The sequence below is a fragment of the Pongo abelii genome, chromosome 1, assembly GCF_028885655.2.
Source record: "Pongo abelii isolate AG06213 chromosome 1, NHGRI_mPonAbe1-v2.0_pri, whole genome shotgun sequence".
Classification (NCBI taxonomy): Eukaryota; Metazoa; Chordata; class Mammalia; order Primates; family Hominidae; genus Pongo; species Pongo abelii.
In genome coordinates, this window is record NC_071985.2 from 196,646,126 (window position 1) to 196,662,415 (window position 16,290).

General features: G+C 47.9%; 1 protein-coding gene across 1 annotated transcript in view; it reads left to right on the forward strand.

Moving 5' to 3' along the window:
* Positions 1–16,290, forward strand: part of GRIK3 (glutamate ionotropic receptor kainate type subunit 3) — a 238,019-nt gene that overhangs the window by 141,365 nt on the left and 80,364 nt on the right. Inside the window, exons 2-3 of the mRNA XM_024252633.2 lie at positions 1,039–1,215; positions 11,228–11,485. Of these exons, the coding sequence (XP_024108401.1) occupies positions 1,039–1,215; positions 11,228–11,485 (435 nt within the window). The remainder of the gene's footprint in view (positions 1–1,038; positions 1,216–11,227; positions 11,486–16,290) is intronic.

Here is a 16,290-nt window from a genome sequence, read left to right on the forward strand (position 1 = left end):
GGAGAACCGCTTGAACCTGGGAAGCGGAGGCTGCAGTGAGCAGAGATTGTGCCATTGCACTCCAGCCTGAGCAACAAGAGTGAAACTCCATCTCAAATGAATAAGTAAATAAAACGGTAATTGCACACTTCTTATTTGGTTTATTATTAGTTACTTAATGTTTTTGCTGATATTGTAAAAGGAATTCATTTGCTATTAAGTTTTTTTACTGATTGTCACTGATATGAAGAAACACTATTAATTTGTGCTCACTGGTCATTTAACTTAACTCCTACTAGCTCTTACTTGTTTTCATGTTTAGGGATTATTTTAAGGGTTTTTATATCATTTGCAAATAAGAGTTTATTTCTTTACAAATGTTGTGCCTCTAAATTATTTTTCTTTCTTATTTCATTGGTTAATGGTGTGGTGCGAATCCTCCCCCATGCCTCTTATTTTTCTTTAATGAGAATGCCTCTAGTTTTTCACCATTAGTATGATATTAAAGGCTGATTTAAGCTAAAAAAGCTTCAAGGAAGTATTTCTTCTGGTGCTATTTTATTAAGCATTCTTAACAGCAATAGATACTGGATTTTATTAAATGCCATCTTGCATTTTGTGGGTTGATTATATTTTTTTTTCTCATTTGAACTATTGATGTGGTGGAATGATATTCATAGATTTCTTTATATTGAACCAGTCTTAGATTCCTAGAATAAAACTCTGCATAGTCATGGTATGTTATCCTGGTAATATCCTGGTAGATTCTGCTTGCCAGAATTCTATTGAGAATTTTCACAGCAATATTAATAAGTTGGTAATGTTATTTTGGCCCTGTCAGGCTCTGTTATCAGGAATTTGCTGGTTGAGTGAAATGAATGAGGAGGATTTTCGTATTTCTTGTGCTCCTGCACACTTTCTAGGTATGGCAGTTACCTAGGATATTATTGAACATTTCAGGGAGCAGGCAGCTTGTCTATAAAACCTTTTGAGCCAAGCATGCTTGCTAGAGCTCCATCCCTCCTCCCAACCACACACAATTTTACTCATCTTTCACAGGAGGAATCTTCGAGTATGCGGACGGCCCCAACGCCCAGGTCATGAATGCTGAGGAGCACGCCTTTCGATTTTCTGCCAACATCATCAACAGGAACAGGACTCTGCTGCCCAACACAACCTTGACCTATGACATACAGAGGATTCACTTCCATGACAGCTTCGAGGCGACCAAAAAGGGTGAGTGTGCAGCTCCTGCCTCTGTTCTCTTCCCGGCCTGGTGAGGGGAAGTGCTGCATTTGCTGTCCGAGATCCTGGGAACGGGCCAGAGCTCCAAGCCTTTTCTACCTGGTTTGGGCTTGGAGCCAGACTGCCTGGACTTGCATCCTAGCAACTCCAATATTAGTTGTGTGACCTTGGACAAAATACCCTGTGCCTCAGTTTTCTCATCTGCACAATGGATGCCTTTCTATAAAGTGCTTAGAATAGTAAGCACTGGCATGTTGGAAGTACCATGTAGGACTTTACTCTTATTGCAATTGGCTTCTTTGCCCTCCACATACTGAGCCACCAGGTCAGGGACCCAATTTCTGTGTCCCACCCACCTGCTTCTCCTTGCCTTGTATTCTGGCAGAGTCCCTGATATCGAGCGCAGTTACCGCCGACTTTTTTTTTTTATTTTTTAGACAGAGTCTCATTCTGTTGCCCAGGCTGGAGTACAGTGGCGCGATCTCTGCTCACTGCAACCTCCGCCTCCCAGGTTCAAGCAATTCTCCTCTCTCCACCTCCTGAGTAGCTGGGACTACAGCACATGCCACCACACCCAGCTAATTTTTTGTATTTTTAGTAGAGCTAGGGTTTCACCATGTTGGCCAGCCTGGTCTTGAACTCCTGACCTTAGGTGATCTGCCCACCTCGGCCTCCCAAAGTACTGGGATTACAGGTGTGAGCCACTGCGCCCAGCCATTCTGACATTTTTGAGGCCACTCTGCTGAATCTCAGAGCTGATCTGCAGACAGTCAAGAGGTACCCCACCCTGGTTTAGCCTGGATCATCCGAAGAGTGATCCTTCACCCGTGACCCCTCTCTCTGCTGTTGTGCCCGCTCCCTGCCTGTGTCCTCCCACTCTTTTCCCAGCATGCCCTGCAGCCTACCTTGTGCAGTGAAGTGTCCATCTCCCTGCTGAGAGTCTATGCTGACACCCTCTGCCCGGCCTTGTCCAGCTAGAAAATGACTGAACTCAACCAAAACTACTCAATAAAAAGGTCAGAACACAGAACAAACGCCTGGAATCAGAGTGCAGAGACCCTCGTGGGTACAACCACCCACAAAAAGCTAGACTGGGTTTTCTGTCTATGTTTTCTAAAAATTACTAAAATAATACAATGACTCCCTAGCGGTACCCCTGTGATTCAGCACAGGGACCTTCCCCAGCCAGGCAGGGAACCCCGGGGCAGAGTTTCTGAGCCCTCCCAGAGTTATTTCCTCCAGGAAATTATAGTCCCGCCCTATGTGAAACTGCCAAGTTGTTGGTGAGCAGGCCCAAAACAGAAACGTCCTAGCTCCTGAAAATCTAGCCCTGGGCTTCCAAGTGACCAAAGCCACAAACCCTCCACTCCCCGCCTCCCCCCAACCAGATGACATGACTTGCTTTCTTAAATTCTTGGATGGAACATCTCATGGGCTTTCCCCAAATCATCATCAGAGCCCATGAGGGCCTTTCCAGTCTAACCCCAACCTGACCTTCCAGCCACATCCATACCATCTGCTCCCATAGGCCCTGGGTTCTAGCCACACCTGCCCTCCTCAGGGTGCCATGCTTCCTCCCACCTCTGGGCTTCCGTACATGCTGCCCCCTCTGCTTGTAATTCCCTTTCTCCAGCCCACCTTCTCCTGTCCTTTGCCTGGCCAACTCATCCTTCTCTTGTCAAACTTCCAGTCCTCAGGGAGACCCTCCCCGAACCCCTAGACAAGGTCAGGTCTCCTTGCTTTCATCTTATAACACTCTGAACTTTTCTTTCACAAGCCTGACCTGTGTCTATGAAAGAGAGGTCATGTGATTATTGTTAATTTCTTCCACATGTCTGCAAGCCCCCGTGTCTTTTTACTGCTCCACTGTAGAACCTGGCATGGGCCTGGCATTCAGGAGGCACAAAATCAGTCCTGGTAGTTTGATCGGATGCACAAATGAAAGTGTGTCAAACCCACTTAACGAACATTGTTCCTTACGATCCCTGCAGGAAAAAAGGCCCTGCCCTTTATAGGTCATGCCCAAGGAAGCTAGGTCATAGGACCAATAACTATAACAACCAGAAAATGAGAGAGAGCTACAGAAGTGTTGTGGTACAAGCAGGAAGGCTTCCTGGAGGAGGAGAGGTTTGAGATGAGCTTTGAAGGATGGTGGGAAAGAGTGAGGAGTGGGATAAGGCAGAAGGTGGAGTGGAAAATGCAAGTTGTTTGAAGGAGCCAGTTTATGCACTTGAGAAGTCTGTTGAGCACCCACTGTGTGCCAGGTGCTGGGGATCCCAAAGTGTTTAAGACAGAGGTGGCTGGTTCCTGCGACCATGGAGCTTATAATCTAGAGGATAAAGCAACAGGTGCCATACTGAGAGTTGCAGGAGAGAGTGCAGGAAAGGGAGGGTGAAGCGTTAGCTTGGTCAAGGAGCATGAGTTTATAAGAAACAGACACCTACTCAAGCTAGATCAAGAAAAAAGGAACTGCCACCCAAATCAAGATATAGACCATGTGAGCCCTCCAGAAGCCCCCGTGGCCCTCCCAGTCATTCCTCTCCCAAGGTCACCACCATTCTGACTGCTGGTGCCCCACACTGGGTTTTGCTGTTTTTGAACTTTACATAAATGAAATCATTCAGTGTCTACTCTTTTAAGCCTTGCTCTTTGCTTTGTCTTGTATCCGTGAGATTGTCTACATGGTTGAATATACTGGTCTTCATTGATGTACAGTGTTCTGTTACATGAATATGCCCCATTTTAAATCCATTTCACTTTTGTTGCACTTACGTGTTGGTTTCTGCTTGGGGCTATTACCTGCATTGCTGCTGTGAGCATTCGTGTAGGTGTCTTGTGATGCACATGTATAATCATTTTTGTTGGGTATATACTTAGGAGTGGAAGTGTGCGGGTCACAGAATGTGCATATGTTCAGCCAAACAGTTTTCCAAAAGCTGCTGCACAGTCTGCACTCCCCACAGCTATGTTTGAGAGTGGCACTTGCCCTACATCTTCACTAGCACTTGGTAAAGTCAGTTTTATTTTTAAATTTTGGCCATTCTGGTGGTTTCTGTAGTGAGTGTCATTATATATATGTAGCGAGCCTCTGTCTCTCTCTCTCACTCTCTCTCTCTCACTATATATATATATATTTTTTTTTTTGAGGTGGAATTTCACTCTCGTTGCCCAGGCTGGAGTGCAGTGGTGCCACCTCAGCTCATTGCAACCTCCGCCTCTTGGGTTCAAGCAATTCTCCTGCCTCAGCCTCCCAAGTAGCTGGGATTACAGGCATCCACCACCACACCCAAATAATTTTTGTATTTTTAGTAGAGGTAGGGTTTCATCATGTTGGCCAGGCTGGTCTCGAACTCCTGACCTCGTGATCCACCCGCGTCAGCCTCCCAAAGTGCTAGGATTACAAGTATGAGCCACCACACCCGGCCTATATTCTTGATTTATATATTCTTGCGTCCTTTGTTGGAGAGATATCTCTATTGCATATATGCATTACATGTGGGCTTCCCTTTACATTCTCTTAACAGTTTCTTTTGAGGAGCAAAGTTCTTAATTTAAAGAAGTCCAATTTATCAATATTTTCCATTATGGTTAATGTATTTTGTGTTGTTTGAGAAGTCTTTGTCTAACCTAAGGTTATGAAGATAGTCTCTCATTTTTCTCCTAGAAGTGCTGTTGTTTTATCTTTCATAGTTAGCTCTGTGATCTATCTCGCATTGATTTTCTGTGTACAGTGGGAGGTAGGGGTTTGGGCTTATTTTTTCTATACAATGCTGATGGGAGTAAAACTTTCCATTTCTTAGGAGAACTATTTAGCAGTATCTACTAAAGCTTGTGCCTACAAGGATGTTTTCTAGCCACTTTAATGATAATAATCAAAAGTTAGAAGTAAATTAAAGGTCCATCAGTAGGAGAATGGATAGATTAGGATATAATTATACAATGGAATTTTAATCAGCAATAAAAAAAAGAATAAACTTTCTCCACTCAACATCATAGATGAACCTCACAGATATAGTATTGAGTGAAAGAAAAGAGATTTCCTCTGGGAGAGGGAGTAGTGTGCAGTGAGTGGATATTGACTGGGAAGGAGCAAGAGAGACCCTTCTTAGGTGTTGGAAATGCTCTGTAGCTTGCCTGAGATAGTGTAGCATACATGAGTGCATGACGTATGAATGAAATTATATGTGAAAATTCATAACAGTCATGTGCTTAACATTAATGCACTTTACTATATTTTATATCTCAATAAAAAAATTAAGTGCCATCTTTCTGCAACGCTCAATGTCCCTGTGATGACATGCCTAAGACAGATACCATCCCTCTGCTGTGACTGGCAACACCACTGTCACACCTTGGCACATTCCTGCTGTTGGATCACACTCCCCTTTGGGCACCCTCCATCCCTCAGGGAGCCCCATGTTCCCATGATCTTTATTTTTTCTTTTCATCTTTGGTTTTTTAAACAGCATTCTCCTGAGGCATCTTTAGGACTCCTCCAAGGAACTTGGGGCTTGGGGCAAGTTCTAATTAATCCAGCGATAATTCATTTTCCCTAGACAGAAGTCCTCGTCATTGCTTTCTTCCCCTCCAGCTGGATCCAGCCACCTCAGGCCCTGTGGGGGAGGGGACGCAGAGGCACAAAGCCTGGCACCACCTGCCCTGCCAGCTCTGCTTGAATTAGTCCTTCCCTCCACGTGAGGTCCGGTGGCCTTTCCCTGTTAAAATGGACTTTCACTTATTGTCTTTATCTTTACATGTTTTGTGGAAATTAAAAGATGAGTGACTTCCAGGCAGTGCCAGAGGCAGCAGCAGCGCAGAGAGTGTCTGTGTTTTCTTCCAAGGCTGACCGGAGTGGGCCTGGAATCGACCCAGGGCTCCCCAGGCTCCTCCGCCTTCACTTATTCTCTGGGCTGCTCAATTCCTTTTAAGACACAAATTGATTGGGATAATTTTTGCCATAACTACAATTGCCATGGAAAGGGAGTGGGGGGACGGCATTCAGGCTGCGGACTCCTGCAATGACTGTGAACCACTGAGTTACTGTAAAATGACCAGAAAATGGATTCAAAATTGAAGCCACAAATAATGTAATTACTGCAGTGTGATCAGGGCTGCCAGAACAAGAGTTGGCTGCTGCCCTGGAAACATCTGGAAGAAAAGCTGCTGCTGCTGCTGCTATAAGCCCTGCCCTGGTCCCTGTGGGGGCAGCAGTGTTCTTCCCAGCTGGGAAGTCCTCAGAGGGTGGAAGGAACATGGAGGAGATAGGAAAGGGGAGGTGGAGAGAGGCCAGGGAAAAGCAATAGGTGAAGGCCAGGACTGATGCTTCCTGTTATGCAAGAGTAAAGTCTAATCACCACATCTCTTGCAGAATGAAACCCAGTGTGGTCGTCATCATCATCACCACCATTGACTCTACTATCAACACCAGTACACCAGCACCACAATTACTGTTTTCACCAGCAACAATGGTATCATCTCCACTCTTAATATCAGCACCACCAACACCACCCCTACTGTCATCACCTCCATCACTGCCATGACAGCAACATCTTCATCATCACCAGTCTCATCAGCACCAACATCTCTGCCACCATCCCACTGATACTGTCAGTACCATCAACGTTGTTATCACCTCCTCTCTCATCAGTGCTGACATCCCGTCATCCCCTGTCATTATCACCATTACAGTGAAGGCACCGACACCTTTATCATTGTCAGTCTCATCAACACCAACATCAACATCACCATCCCGCCATTACTATCACAACATCAACATGATTAATTTCACCCTCAGCAATGCCGTCACCATTATCTTCATTGGCAGCCTCACAATATGGTCTTTAGTATCACAACTATTTCAGTTGCCTTTGTCATAATCCTCACAGTCTGTGTCAAAATAAAAGTCACTTCTTTGAAGAACACTCTTACAATCCTCTGCATCATCAGACTTTGTGTTGGTCCACTCTCCCTTGCCTTGATCAAACAACATGCCCAGACCTTGGACATGACCTAAGATGCCAGGCCGTGTAAGGGTAGCGGTGGCAGGGAAGCCTGGACCTGACTGCTTCAAGGCATCAATCAATGAAGGAAATCTAAGAGGCAGATTCTTAGAGGTGGTGGTGGGAGGGAATGAGACATTCAAATCATTCAACCAAGTCTTCAAACTGAAGGTGTCCCGGGAAAAAGAATAGACAGATAATATAGTGGGACAGAAACCAGAGGCATCAGGGGACAGCTAGAAGGATCAAAACAAAGGTAGGAGAGAGTATGAGGGAAACCTACAGGGTTTACAGGGTGCCCACGGCCTCAGGCTTGGGCAAGCCCTGGACTGCTGTCACTCACTGTTACCATCTCTTCCATGTTGGTACCCAGCTCCCATGGTTGCAGAGTGACTCACACATGGCCTCCTTCCTCAGGAAGCGCCTAATCTGAAGGAGACAAGGTGGTGGGGGAAGATATGCAACACCCCCAGACGGCAGAAGAATAGCACGAATGGGCAGTGAGGGTGCAGGTCTGAGCATGGCCTCCTTGGGGAGAGGGAACTGAGAAAAGAGCTAGTCCTAAATTTGACAATTCACCAGCAAACCCAGAGTTCCTGTTTTTAAAGCATTTATTATCACGTGGTTTGTCTCACACACCTACTCACACCAAGGGCTACCCAAGGCATGTTGACTCAAAGGTGACAAAAGCAGGAACAAGATGGTGCTTCCCCGACTTGGCTCCCAGTCCCAGAACTACAGAAGCACCGGGAGGATGCCATGCCTCCGTTGTATGTGCTCTCCTGCACCTGGCCTTGGCCACAACGAATCCTGGGTTGCCCAGGAGATACCCTCTGTGCTGGCACTGCTGCTGTTCTGCCCCGTGTTCCAGGGGGCTCCAGCAGACCCCTAACAAAAACTAGCCAGCTCATCACATTGCTATATCTTTCACCTTGCCCGTAAGTGGCAATCTCTGGTGTTCCCAGTAGAAGTACAGATTTCAGGAAAAATAACTTCTTTATATAAAATCTCCCATTTCCAGGAGGCAGTGGGAGTGGTGGATGTGAGTCAACAGGAAAAACACCCCAAGACCACATATTCTGATGGATTCAAAACTACCGTGTATCCCTGGATCAATCTGGACTATCCTTAAGCCCAGGCAAGAGGGACCCTTTCCCAGGGCCTGTGCTTTGATGTCTTGCCCTCTGCCTCCTCTGGTTGGCCTCTCCTCCCGGGACAAGGAGTCAGTGGGACCAGGGGACATACCCACTAGGAGCCTGTGCCCTGCCCTTCCAGACTTTCCTCTAAGGATCTAGAACCCTGAATTTCCTGCCCACTTGCCCCTGAGCCCACTTCTAGGACATGCATGGGCCTCTTCCTTGGGTCTGTCTTCCAGAGGGAAAGCCATACTTCCAGGAGATGCACTTTTAGGCCCTAGGGGTGACCAAGGGGCAGCTGTTTGCAGTGGGTGTAGACAGTGTTTGGACATAAGGGCTGGGGTTTCCACAGAGAATGCAAGGCCCCTTGTGGTTCAGGATGGAGCCAGTGGTAAAAGAGAAAGGGGTAGAATGGGGTCCTGGTGCTACCTCCCCCCATGTCACTGTGTAGGAGAAGTCTCCATTCTCACCTGACTTTCCAGATTGTGATGAAGGTACATTTGTCAAGGTAAGAGAAAAGGACATGTTTCATTTAACAGTTTTTTAGCTTGACTAACAGCATGTAACTATTTAGCCATATGGTATGTGGGCTTCCACTTATACTCTGGCCCTGGGCCCTGCAAATCTTAGGGGTAGGCCTGTGCCCAGTGGGTCATTCCCAGAGGCCCTTGAGGCAGCCAGGCCTCAATGCACTGAATCCAGTGTATTCATTCCTGCTTCGGTGCTCTGTCCTTCCTCCTCCTGTGTGCATCAGATGTCATATGTGTGCACATAGTGTCATTCCCCTGTCCACAGGTAGGTGAGCTTGCTCATGCTCTGTTGGTGGATCTCCGATGGTTGCAACTGGCGGAAAACCAAAACCTAAATGGCGTAAGTCTTGGTTCGTGCAAATTCTAAGTCCAGGGTTTTGCCTGGTCGGCGACTCCTGTGTTTTCTCTCTCTTGGCTCTGCTCAACCCACACTGACTATGTTCACAAACAGGCACCCCTCTTTATGAGCACAAGATGGCTACTGCAGCTCCAGCTGTCACTTCCTTGAAGGTTCACTTAAAGAGGGAGGTGCCCCTTTCTCAGTCCAGTGGATCTCATGGCATCCCACTGGCTCTAACTGGCCCACAAATGTCCTCTAAACTCATGGCTGTGAACTAGGAAGACCAGTGAGTGGTTTTCTGGGTGAGAGCCGCATTCTCTGCACCAATGGGTTGACAGTGGAAAAGAGGGGTGAAGCCCCAAGGAAAATTAGAGACAGTTGAGAAAAGAAGAGAGAATGGCTCCTGGGGAGCTCTGCCACCTACCCCAGAATGACTCTGAGAGATCCCCTTTCTATGGATCTTTTAGGCAGAATCCCCCACTTTGAGCCCCAGCTGCCCTGGGTCTGTTCATTTGATGCTGTGTTGTGCCCACTGATGTTCTACCATCCCAGGCCGGTGGAAAGCATCTGCTGCCTCACCTGCCTGAGTTTTTGGACCTCCGCAAGAATGTGAACTGTTTGAAGGCTGGGATTCGGCATTCATTCAACATTCAGATGATGATTTGGCACTGTCGATACAGCAGTAAACCACATAGATCAAGGCCCTGCCTCTTTGGAACTTATATTCTACTGGGAGGAGGAAGTCAACCAATGGACAAGACTTCCAGTGATCGTTTAATAAAGAAGGAAATAAACAGGGCATGGGGAGACAGGGATTGCGATTATAAATTGTGCGGTGAAGGCCTTCCTAGTAAGACACAGACACAGAGGCCTCAAGGAGGAGGGGGAGGGAGTCTTGAGGCTCTATGAGGGAAGAGCATTCCAGCCAGAGAGGACAGCACATGCAAATAGGCAGGAGTGCACTTAGCATGTTCAAAGAGCATCATGGAAGCCAGAGGAGCTTGAATGCTTTCAGGGAGGGAAAGAAGGATGGGAGATGAAGTCAGAAAAGTGGTGGCAGGGACAGGGAAGGGAGGAGCTGCAACAAGCAGGATCTCTGGCCACTGTTATGACTTTGGCTTTTGCACTGAGGAGCCCTTGAAGCAAAGGAGTGACGTAATCTACCTTGTACTGTGGAAGTCTCACCCTGGCTGCTGAGTGCAGAATAGACAGGAGGGAGGATGACTGAGGAAGCTTCTGCAATAATCCAAGCCAAAGATAATGGCAGCCTGGACCAGGATGGGAGTCGGGGCTGGGAGTGGCGGGAAGTGGTCAGGTTGTGATGTATTTTGCAGGTGAAGCCACAGGAGTTGTTGATGAATTGGGGTGTGGGATATTAGTGAATGAGAAGAATCAAGACAGAACCATGGTTTTTGGCATATGGGTCCAGGGACAGTGGAGCTGCTGTTTATTGAGGTGAGGGAGGCCCTGTGCTGGGTGTGTCAGATCTGATGGGCGTGTCAGATCTGACGTGCATGTCAGATATCCAACTGGTGATGGTGAGTAAGAGGTGAGATGCACAGGTCAGCGGTAGGGAACAGGCCGGGCTAGAGGTTGAAGTTGAAGCATCATCAGCCAGTTTGATTCTATTTGTTTCTCAAGTCCCCCCAAGAACAGAACCTGGCACAGAGCTGGTGATGCTAATCCCAGGATGATAACATCAAAGGTGGTGATCGCTTTTGTCATGGGCACTTCCTAAGGAAAAGGGACGTACCCTGGCACTGTGCTTCAGTCTCCCACAACCATGTCTTTCCATTTTCATGTGATCTTGCAAGGCAGGGACTGTTAGAACCCCTGTTTTCAGATGAGGAAACTGAGGTTCAGATTGCTCATCCATTGTGCACCCACCGAGGGTTCCAGTTGCTGTTTTTCCCACATGTTTACAGGATCATCAGCATCACTGTCCCCATACCCACAGCCCCCATGCTGACCCCTGTGCTGCCCTACCCTCTGTTGCAGCCTGTGACCAGCTGGCACTGGGCGTGGTGGCGATCTTCGGCCCATCGCAGGGCTCCTGCACCAACGCTGTCCAGTCCATCTGCAATGCCCTGGAGGTGCCACACATCCAGCTGCGTTGGAAGCACCACCCGCTGGACAACAAGGATACCTTCTACGTGAACCTCTACCCTGACTACGCCTCGCTCAGCCATGCCATCCTCGACCTGGTCCAGTACCTCAAGTGGCGGTCAGCCACCGTGGTCTATGATGACAGTACAGGTGGGTGGCCAGGCCTGGCTAGGCTGAGGGCAACGGGTGAGGGGGGCAGAGGCCCAGGATCAGGCTCTTGTCTGTTTGTTCGGCACAGCTGCCCCGGGGGAAGAGGCTTTGTTCCATACCCCAGTTCCACTCGGTTATGCTGATGTTCACCCCTGCACCCACTCACACCCCGTGCACCCCAGCCGCACTCATATCTCACTCAGCGCCAGCGCACCTCACCCCTGCCTCACACTCACCTCCTCGAGCAGCACAAGTGTTCAAATCTGCGCTGAACACCCACCCTAGCAGCAGCACACAAATCTGCAAGCCACGCCCCCACCTGCCCACGCCCTTATGCTCACACATTTCCATCTGCTGCAAACACATCCACCCTTACACTTGCACACTCACACACATAGGTTATGGCGTGGCCTAGTGTTAAGTGTGTACACACTGGAGCCAAACCACCTGGGTGTAAATCCCAGCTCTATCACCTGCTGGCTGAGTAGCCTCTTTGTACCTCAGTTTCCTATATAATGTAAATCTGTAAAATGTGGGATTACAAGATGACAGTGACAAGCACTGACATGCAGTGAGCACTGAAGGTTGGTTCTTCTCATCCTCCTCACACCTGCTCCCACCACATACACACTCTTCTCTACCCACACTCACACACAGAGACACCTGCACATGCCCAGCTCTGCTCACACACACACCAGCCCCTGCCATACCCACTTGACCGCTGACCGCAGCCAGGGCCAAGCTTGCGGACGTCAGCACTAGGCTCTTGTCTCATCCAGCCAGGACAGAGGGAGGAGATGGGCTCTGGGGCCTGTGGCTATGAGCTGCGGACCCAAAGCTGGGCTCCCTGATGTGGCTGCACCTGTCCCACATGCTCTGCCAGCTGGAGCTAATGCTGCCCACATTTTTCTGGGTAGGACCCACCTGACCCACTCCTGCCCTGCCTTCCAAGTCCAGCCTGGGCCCTGCCTTCCAGAAAACCCTTGCTCCAATGTGATACCCCCTGCCTCTCAAGTCCCAGGCCCTTAGAGAGGGCCCAGAGCACATGCCTGGTAGACAACCACCAACAAACCCAGCAAACGCACTCTGGCTTTTCCTTTGGATCTCATTCATTGCTGGGAGCTGGAGATACTTGGATAAACAAAACCCACTCTTTCTGTCACCCAGGCTAGAGTGCAGTGGTGCCATCACAGCTCACTGTCACCTCAACCTCTGGGATCAAGAGATCCTCCCACCTCAGTCTCCCAAATAGCTGTAACTATAGGCATGCAGCACCACACCTGGCTAATTTTGTATTTTTTTGTAGAGCCAAGGTCTGGCTACATTGCCCAGGCTGGTCTCTAACTCCTGGATTCAAGCAATCCTCCCACCTCGGCCTCCCAAAGTGCTGGGATTACAGGTGTGAGTCACCACAACACACCAAAACTCAATTCTTGGTCTTGGCAAGCACTACATTGTAGGGAAACACAAACAGGGGACAACATAGCCATCTGCATGAACAGAGCCATCTCCATGTAGCTCTATGTACAGAGAACTAATGGTCTGCCATAAGTCACAAAAAGAGCAAGCGGGAAAGGGAGAAGGGAGAGAAGAGCCACTGAGGGCACTGACTGCTGCCCGGTCCCTGCCTTCATCCTTAAGTCATCCTTGTGAGGATGTGTGGGGCAAGGACAGACCTGGAGAGTCCCCTAGAGATGGAATTCATACATGCTTCTGGATTCATCTGCTAAAGAAGGCTACTGTTTACCTGCTGCGAACCAAGTGGGGCAAGTGTGATCTTATTTCATTTCATGTAAATCTCATAATAACTCCCTGGAGCGATGAATTAGAAATGAGGAAACTGAGTCCCAAAGAGGTGACATGCCCTGTGCACTGTCACCCCAGCTAGTGAGTGCCAGAGCCAGCATGCACCTACAGGCCTGTTTGAGCCTAAAGTCCGTGCTGCTAGCCAGCATGGAGCTGTTTCTTCTCCTCTTTCTTTCCAAAGACTTGAGTCCCAAGACATTTCTTAGCCTGGCCTCTTAAGAGAGAGTGACCTTGGCAAGTCACTTAACCCATCTGGCCTTGCTCTGCCCACGTGTCAAGAGCTACTGCATCCAGCCTTGAAAGAGCCCTCCAGCTCTCAGCTGCCTGTGATTCAATGTCAGCTTTTGATTACCTCCTAATGGGGACTGGAAATAGTAGGGAGAGACTCCCTCAGAAAAGACAATTGGAAAGCTGTTTATTTAACTCAGGCTTCTACAAGCATCTATTGAGTTCCTGCTATTTCCAAAGCACCCGACAGAAGATCCTTGAGAGCAGGGATCCCCAGCCCGGCTTATTCACCCCAGCATGAAGACCTTGCCATTGAGGGGCGCCCCTGCCCACCTCTCAGCCACTCCAGTGTTTCTGCTGCATTGTGGAGTTGTTTCTTAATGTACCACTGTGAATCATTATCTGTCTGTGAGTCTGTGTCTGCTTCCAGGCCAGGAGCTTTCAGCGCCTCCAGGATGTAACACAGGGTCTGGTACAGTGTAGATGTTTTTCATTGTTTGTTGCACTGAGTTGGATTGGATTGGATTGGATTAGTTTGGATTGAATTGGAAATCAAGTTGAATTAAACCCTAATTAAATATTGAAGGAAAGAGTATACGGGTGAAGAAACGAAGATGTTGTCATCCTGTCTTCTTTTGAAAAGTTAATCTTAGTATAGAAGAATGGGTGCTTGCCCAGAGGTTGCACATAATTCTAGGCCATCAGAGCTAAGAATGAAATGGCATATGCATTTAGTCAGAGCCAGACCACTTGGGGAGTGGAAGCTCTATGGCCTTGGCTGGTCTGAGCTGACTTACCAGAGGAGGAGAGATTGGAGCAGGATAGATGAATGAGGAGAGGATAGATGAATGAGGAGAGGAATCATGAGGGAATTACGGGTGGAGGGAACAGCATGAGCAAAAACTAGGTTGGACTGTGCCTAGCAGCTTAACCAAGAGGACAGCCTGGTTAGGGGAGAGGATTCAGGTATGGAAGGTGGGAAGAAAAAGTTAGATTAACAGAGTGTAGCTGGCTATGCAAGGTCTCTGATGTCCAGCCTCAGAGTTCAGGTTTTATCTTTAAAGCAGCCAAGGATCATTGAGTATTGCTGAGCAAAGGAGTAGAATAATCAAAGCAGAGTTTTAGAAGGTGGTTCTAAGAGCAATGCACAGGGAGGGTTGGAAGGAGAGCCTAGAGCAAGGAGACTAGGGCACAGCAGACTGCACTGGTCCAGGCAGGAGCAAAGGAGGCCAGAATTCAAGGAGTGCTTGGAAGAGAACATGGGGCCAGAATGGAAGGGAAAAAAGGGATGTGAACAGGGTAATGTTGAAGACATGTAACTGGAACGTCATTGGTACGGAGTGGTCAGAGCAGACACTGACATAGTCTAGATGGAGGGTGGAGGAAGTGGCTTTGCAGAGGAAAAGGTGCTTTATCATGATGATGGATACCGTGCTAGCAAAACTGGCCAGAGCTGATGCTCAGGTCTGCAGCTCTTACCCACAAGTGCTTTTAGCTCTGACTATAAGTACATGTCACTTCATTCTCAGCTGTGATGGCCTGGAATTACCTGTGATCACTGGGCAGGTACCCACTCCTCTGGAATACAATTAACTTCTCAAAAGGAGATAGGATAGCAACATCTTCATTTTTTCATCCTTATACTCTTTCCTTCAATATTTAATTAGAGTTTAATTCAACTTCATTTTCCATTTGATTCAGTTAAATTCAACTCAGTTCAGTTCAACAAATATTTAAAACATAGGGGAGTCAATGGGTCAGTGAGTTTGATCAAGAAAACTAGGGGCTCAGGGTTGGCGTCAGCCAAATAATATAACTTTGATGATGTATAGTGGGTAGAAAGAAGTGTGCTCCCAGCATCCGGATATGTCAAAGGGCAGGACAATGTATGGGTCATCAAACCCATGGAGTGGGAAGTACTCCACAGTGGGCTTTGTCTGTGTTTGCTTTGGAGATCGTGTCCATTAGGATGTTTTGGCTGCTAGTAACAGACAGCCCAACTCACACTGACTCAAGCAATAAACTGTTATCTCACTGACAAGAATTCTGGAGATGGGCCTTTCCTGGGATGATTTAGCAGCTTGACAAAGTCAGGGTGCTGGGTCAGTATTGCCACAGCTCTCTTGGCCTTCAGCTCATAGTCACAATAGGGCTGCTGAAGCTCGGAGCATGCAGTAGGTGGCATACAGGAGGTAGAGGCCAACGGGATTTTCTTCTTCATTATTTTTTTATTTTAGAGACAGGGTCTCACTCTGTCACCCAGGCTGGAATGCAGCAGCACAATCATGGCTCCTGGCAACCTTGAACTCCAGGGCTCAAACGGTCCTCCCACCTCAGCCTCCCAAGTAGCTGGAACCCAGGCACATACCACCATGCCCTGCTAAGTTTTATATTTTTTTATAGAGTCAGAGTCATGCTGTATTGCCAAGGCTGGTCTCAAACTCCTGCTTTAGCCTCTCAAAGCACTGAGATTATAGGTATGAGCCACCACAACCTGCCCAGTGAGATTTTTCTTAATGTGACTCATGCCTCTTATCAAAGAGGAAGATCTGTCTCAGAACCTTCTAGAAGACAATCCTGTGTAGCTCACTGGTCCATGCCTGTTATTCTAGACATTGTCAGATGGAAATGGGATTGCCACTGATTGGCTCCTGCCAATCACGAGTCATCTCATGGGACTGGTGCATTTTCACCCAAACACAATCACAGTTCATTTAGAATGCTGGAAGGGAGTGCAGTTGTTATCTCTTTCTATAATAATGCTGTGTAAC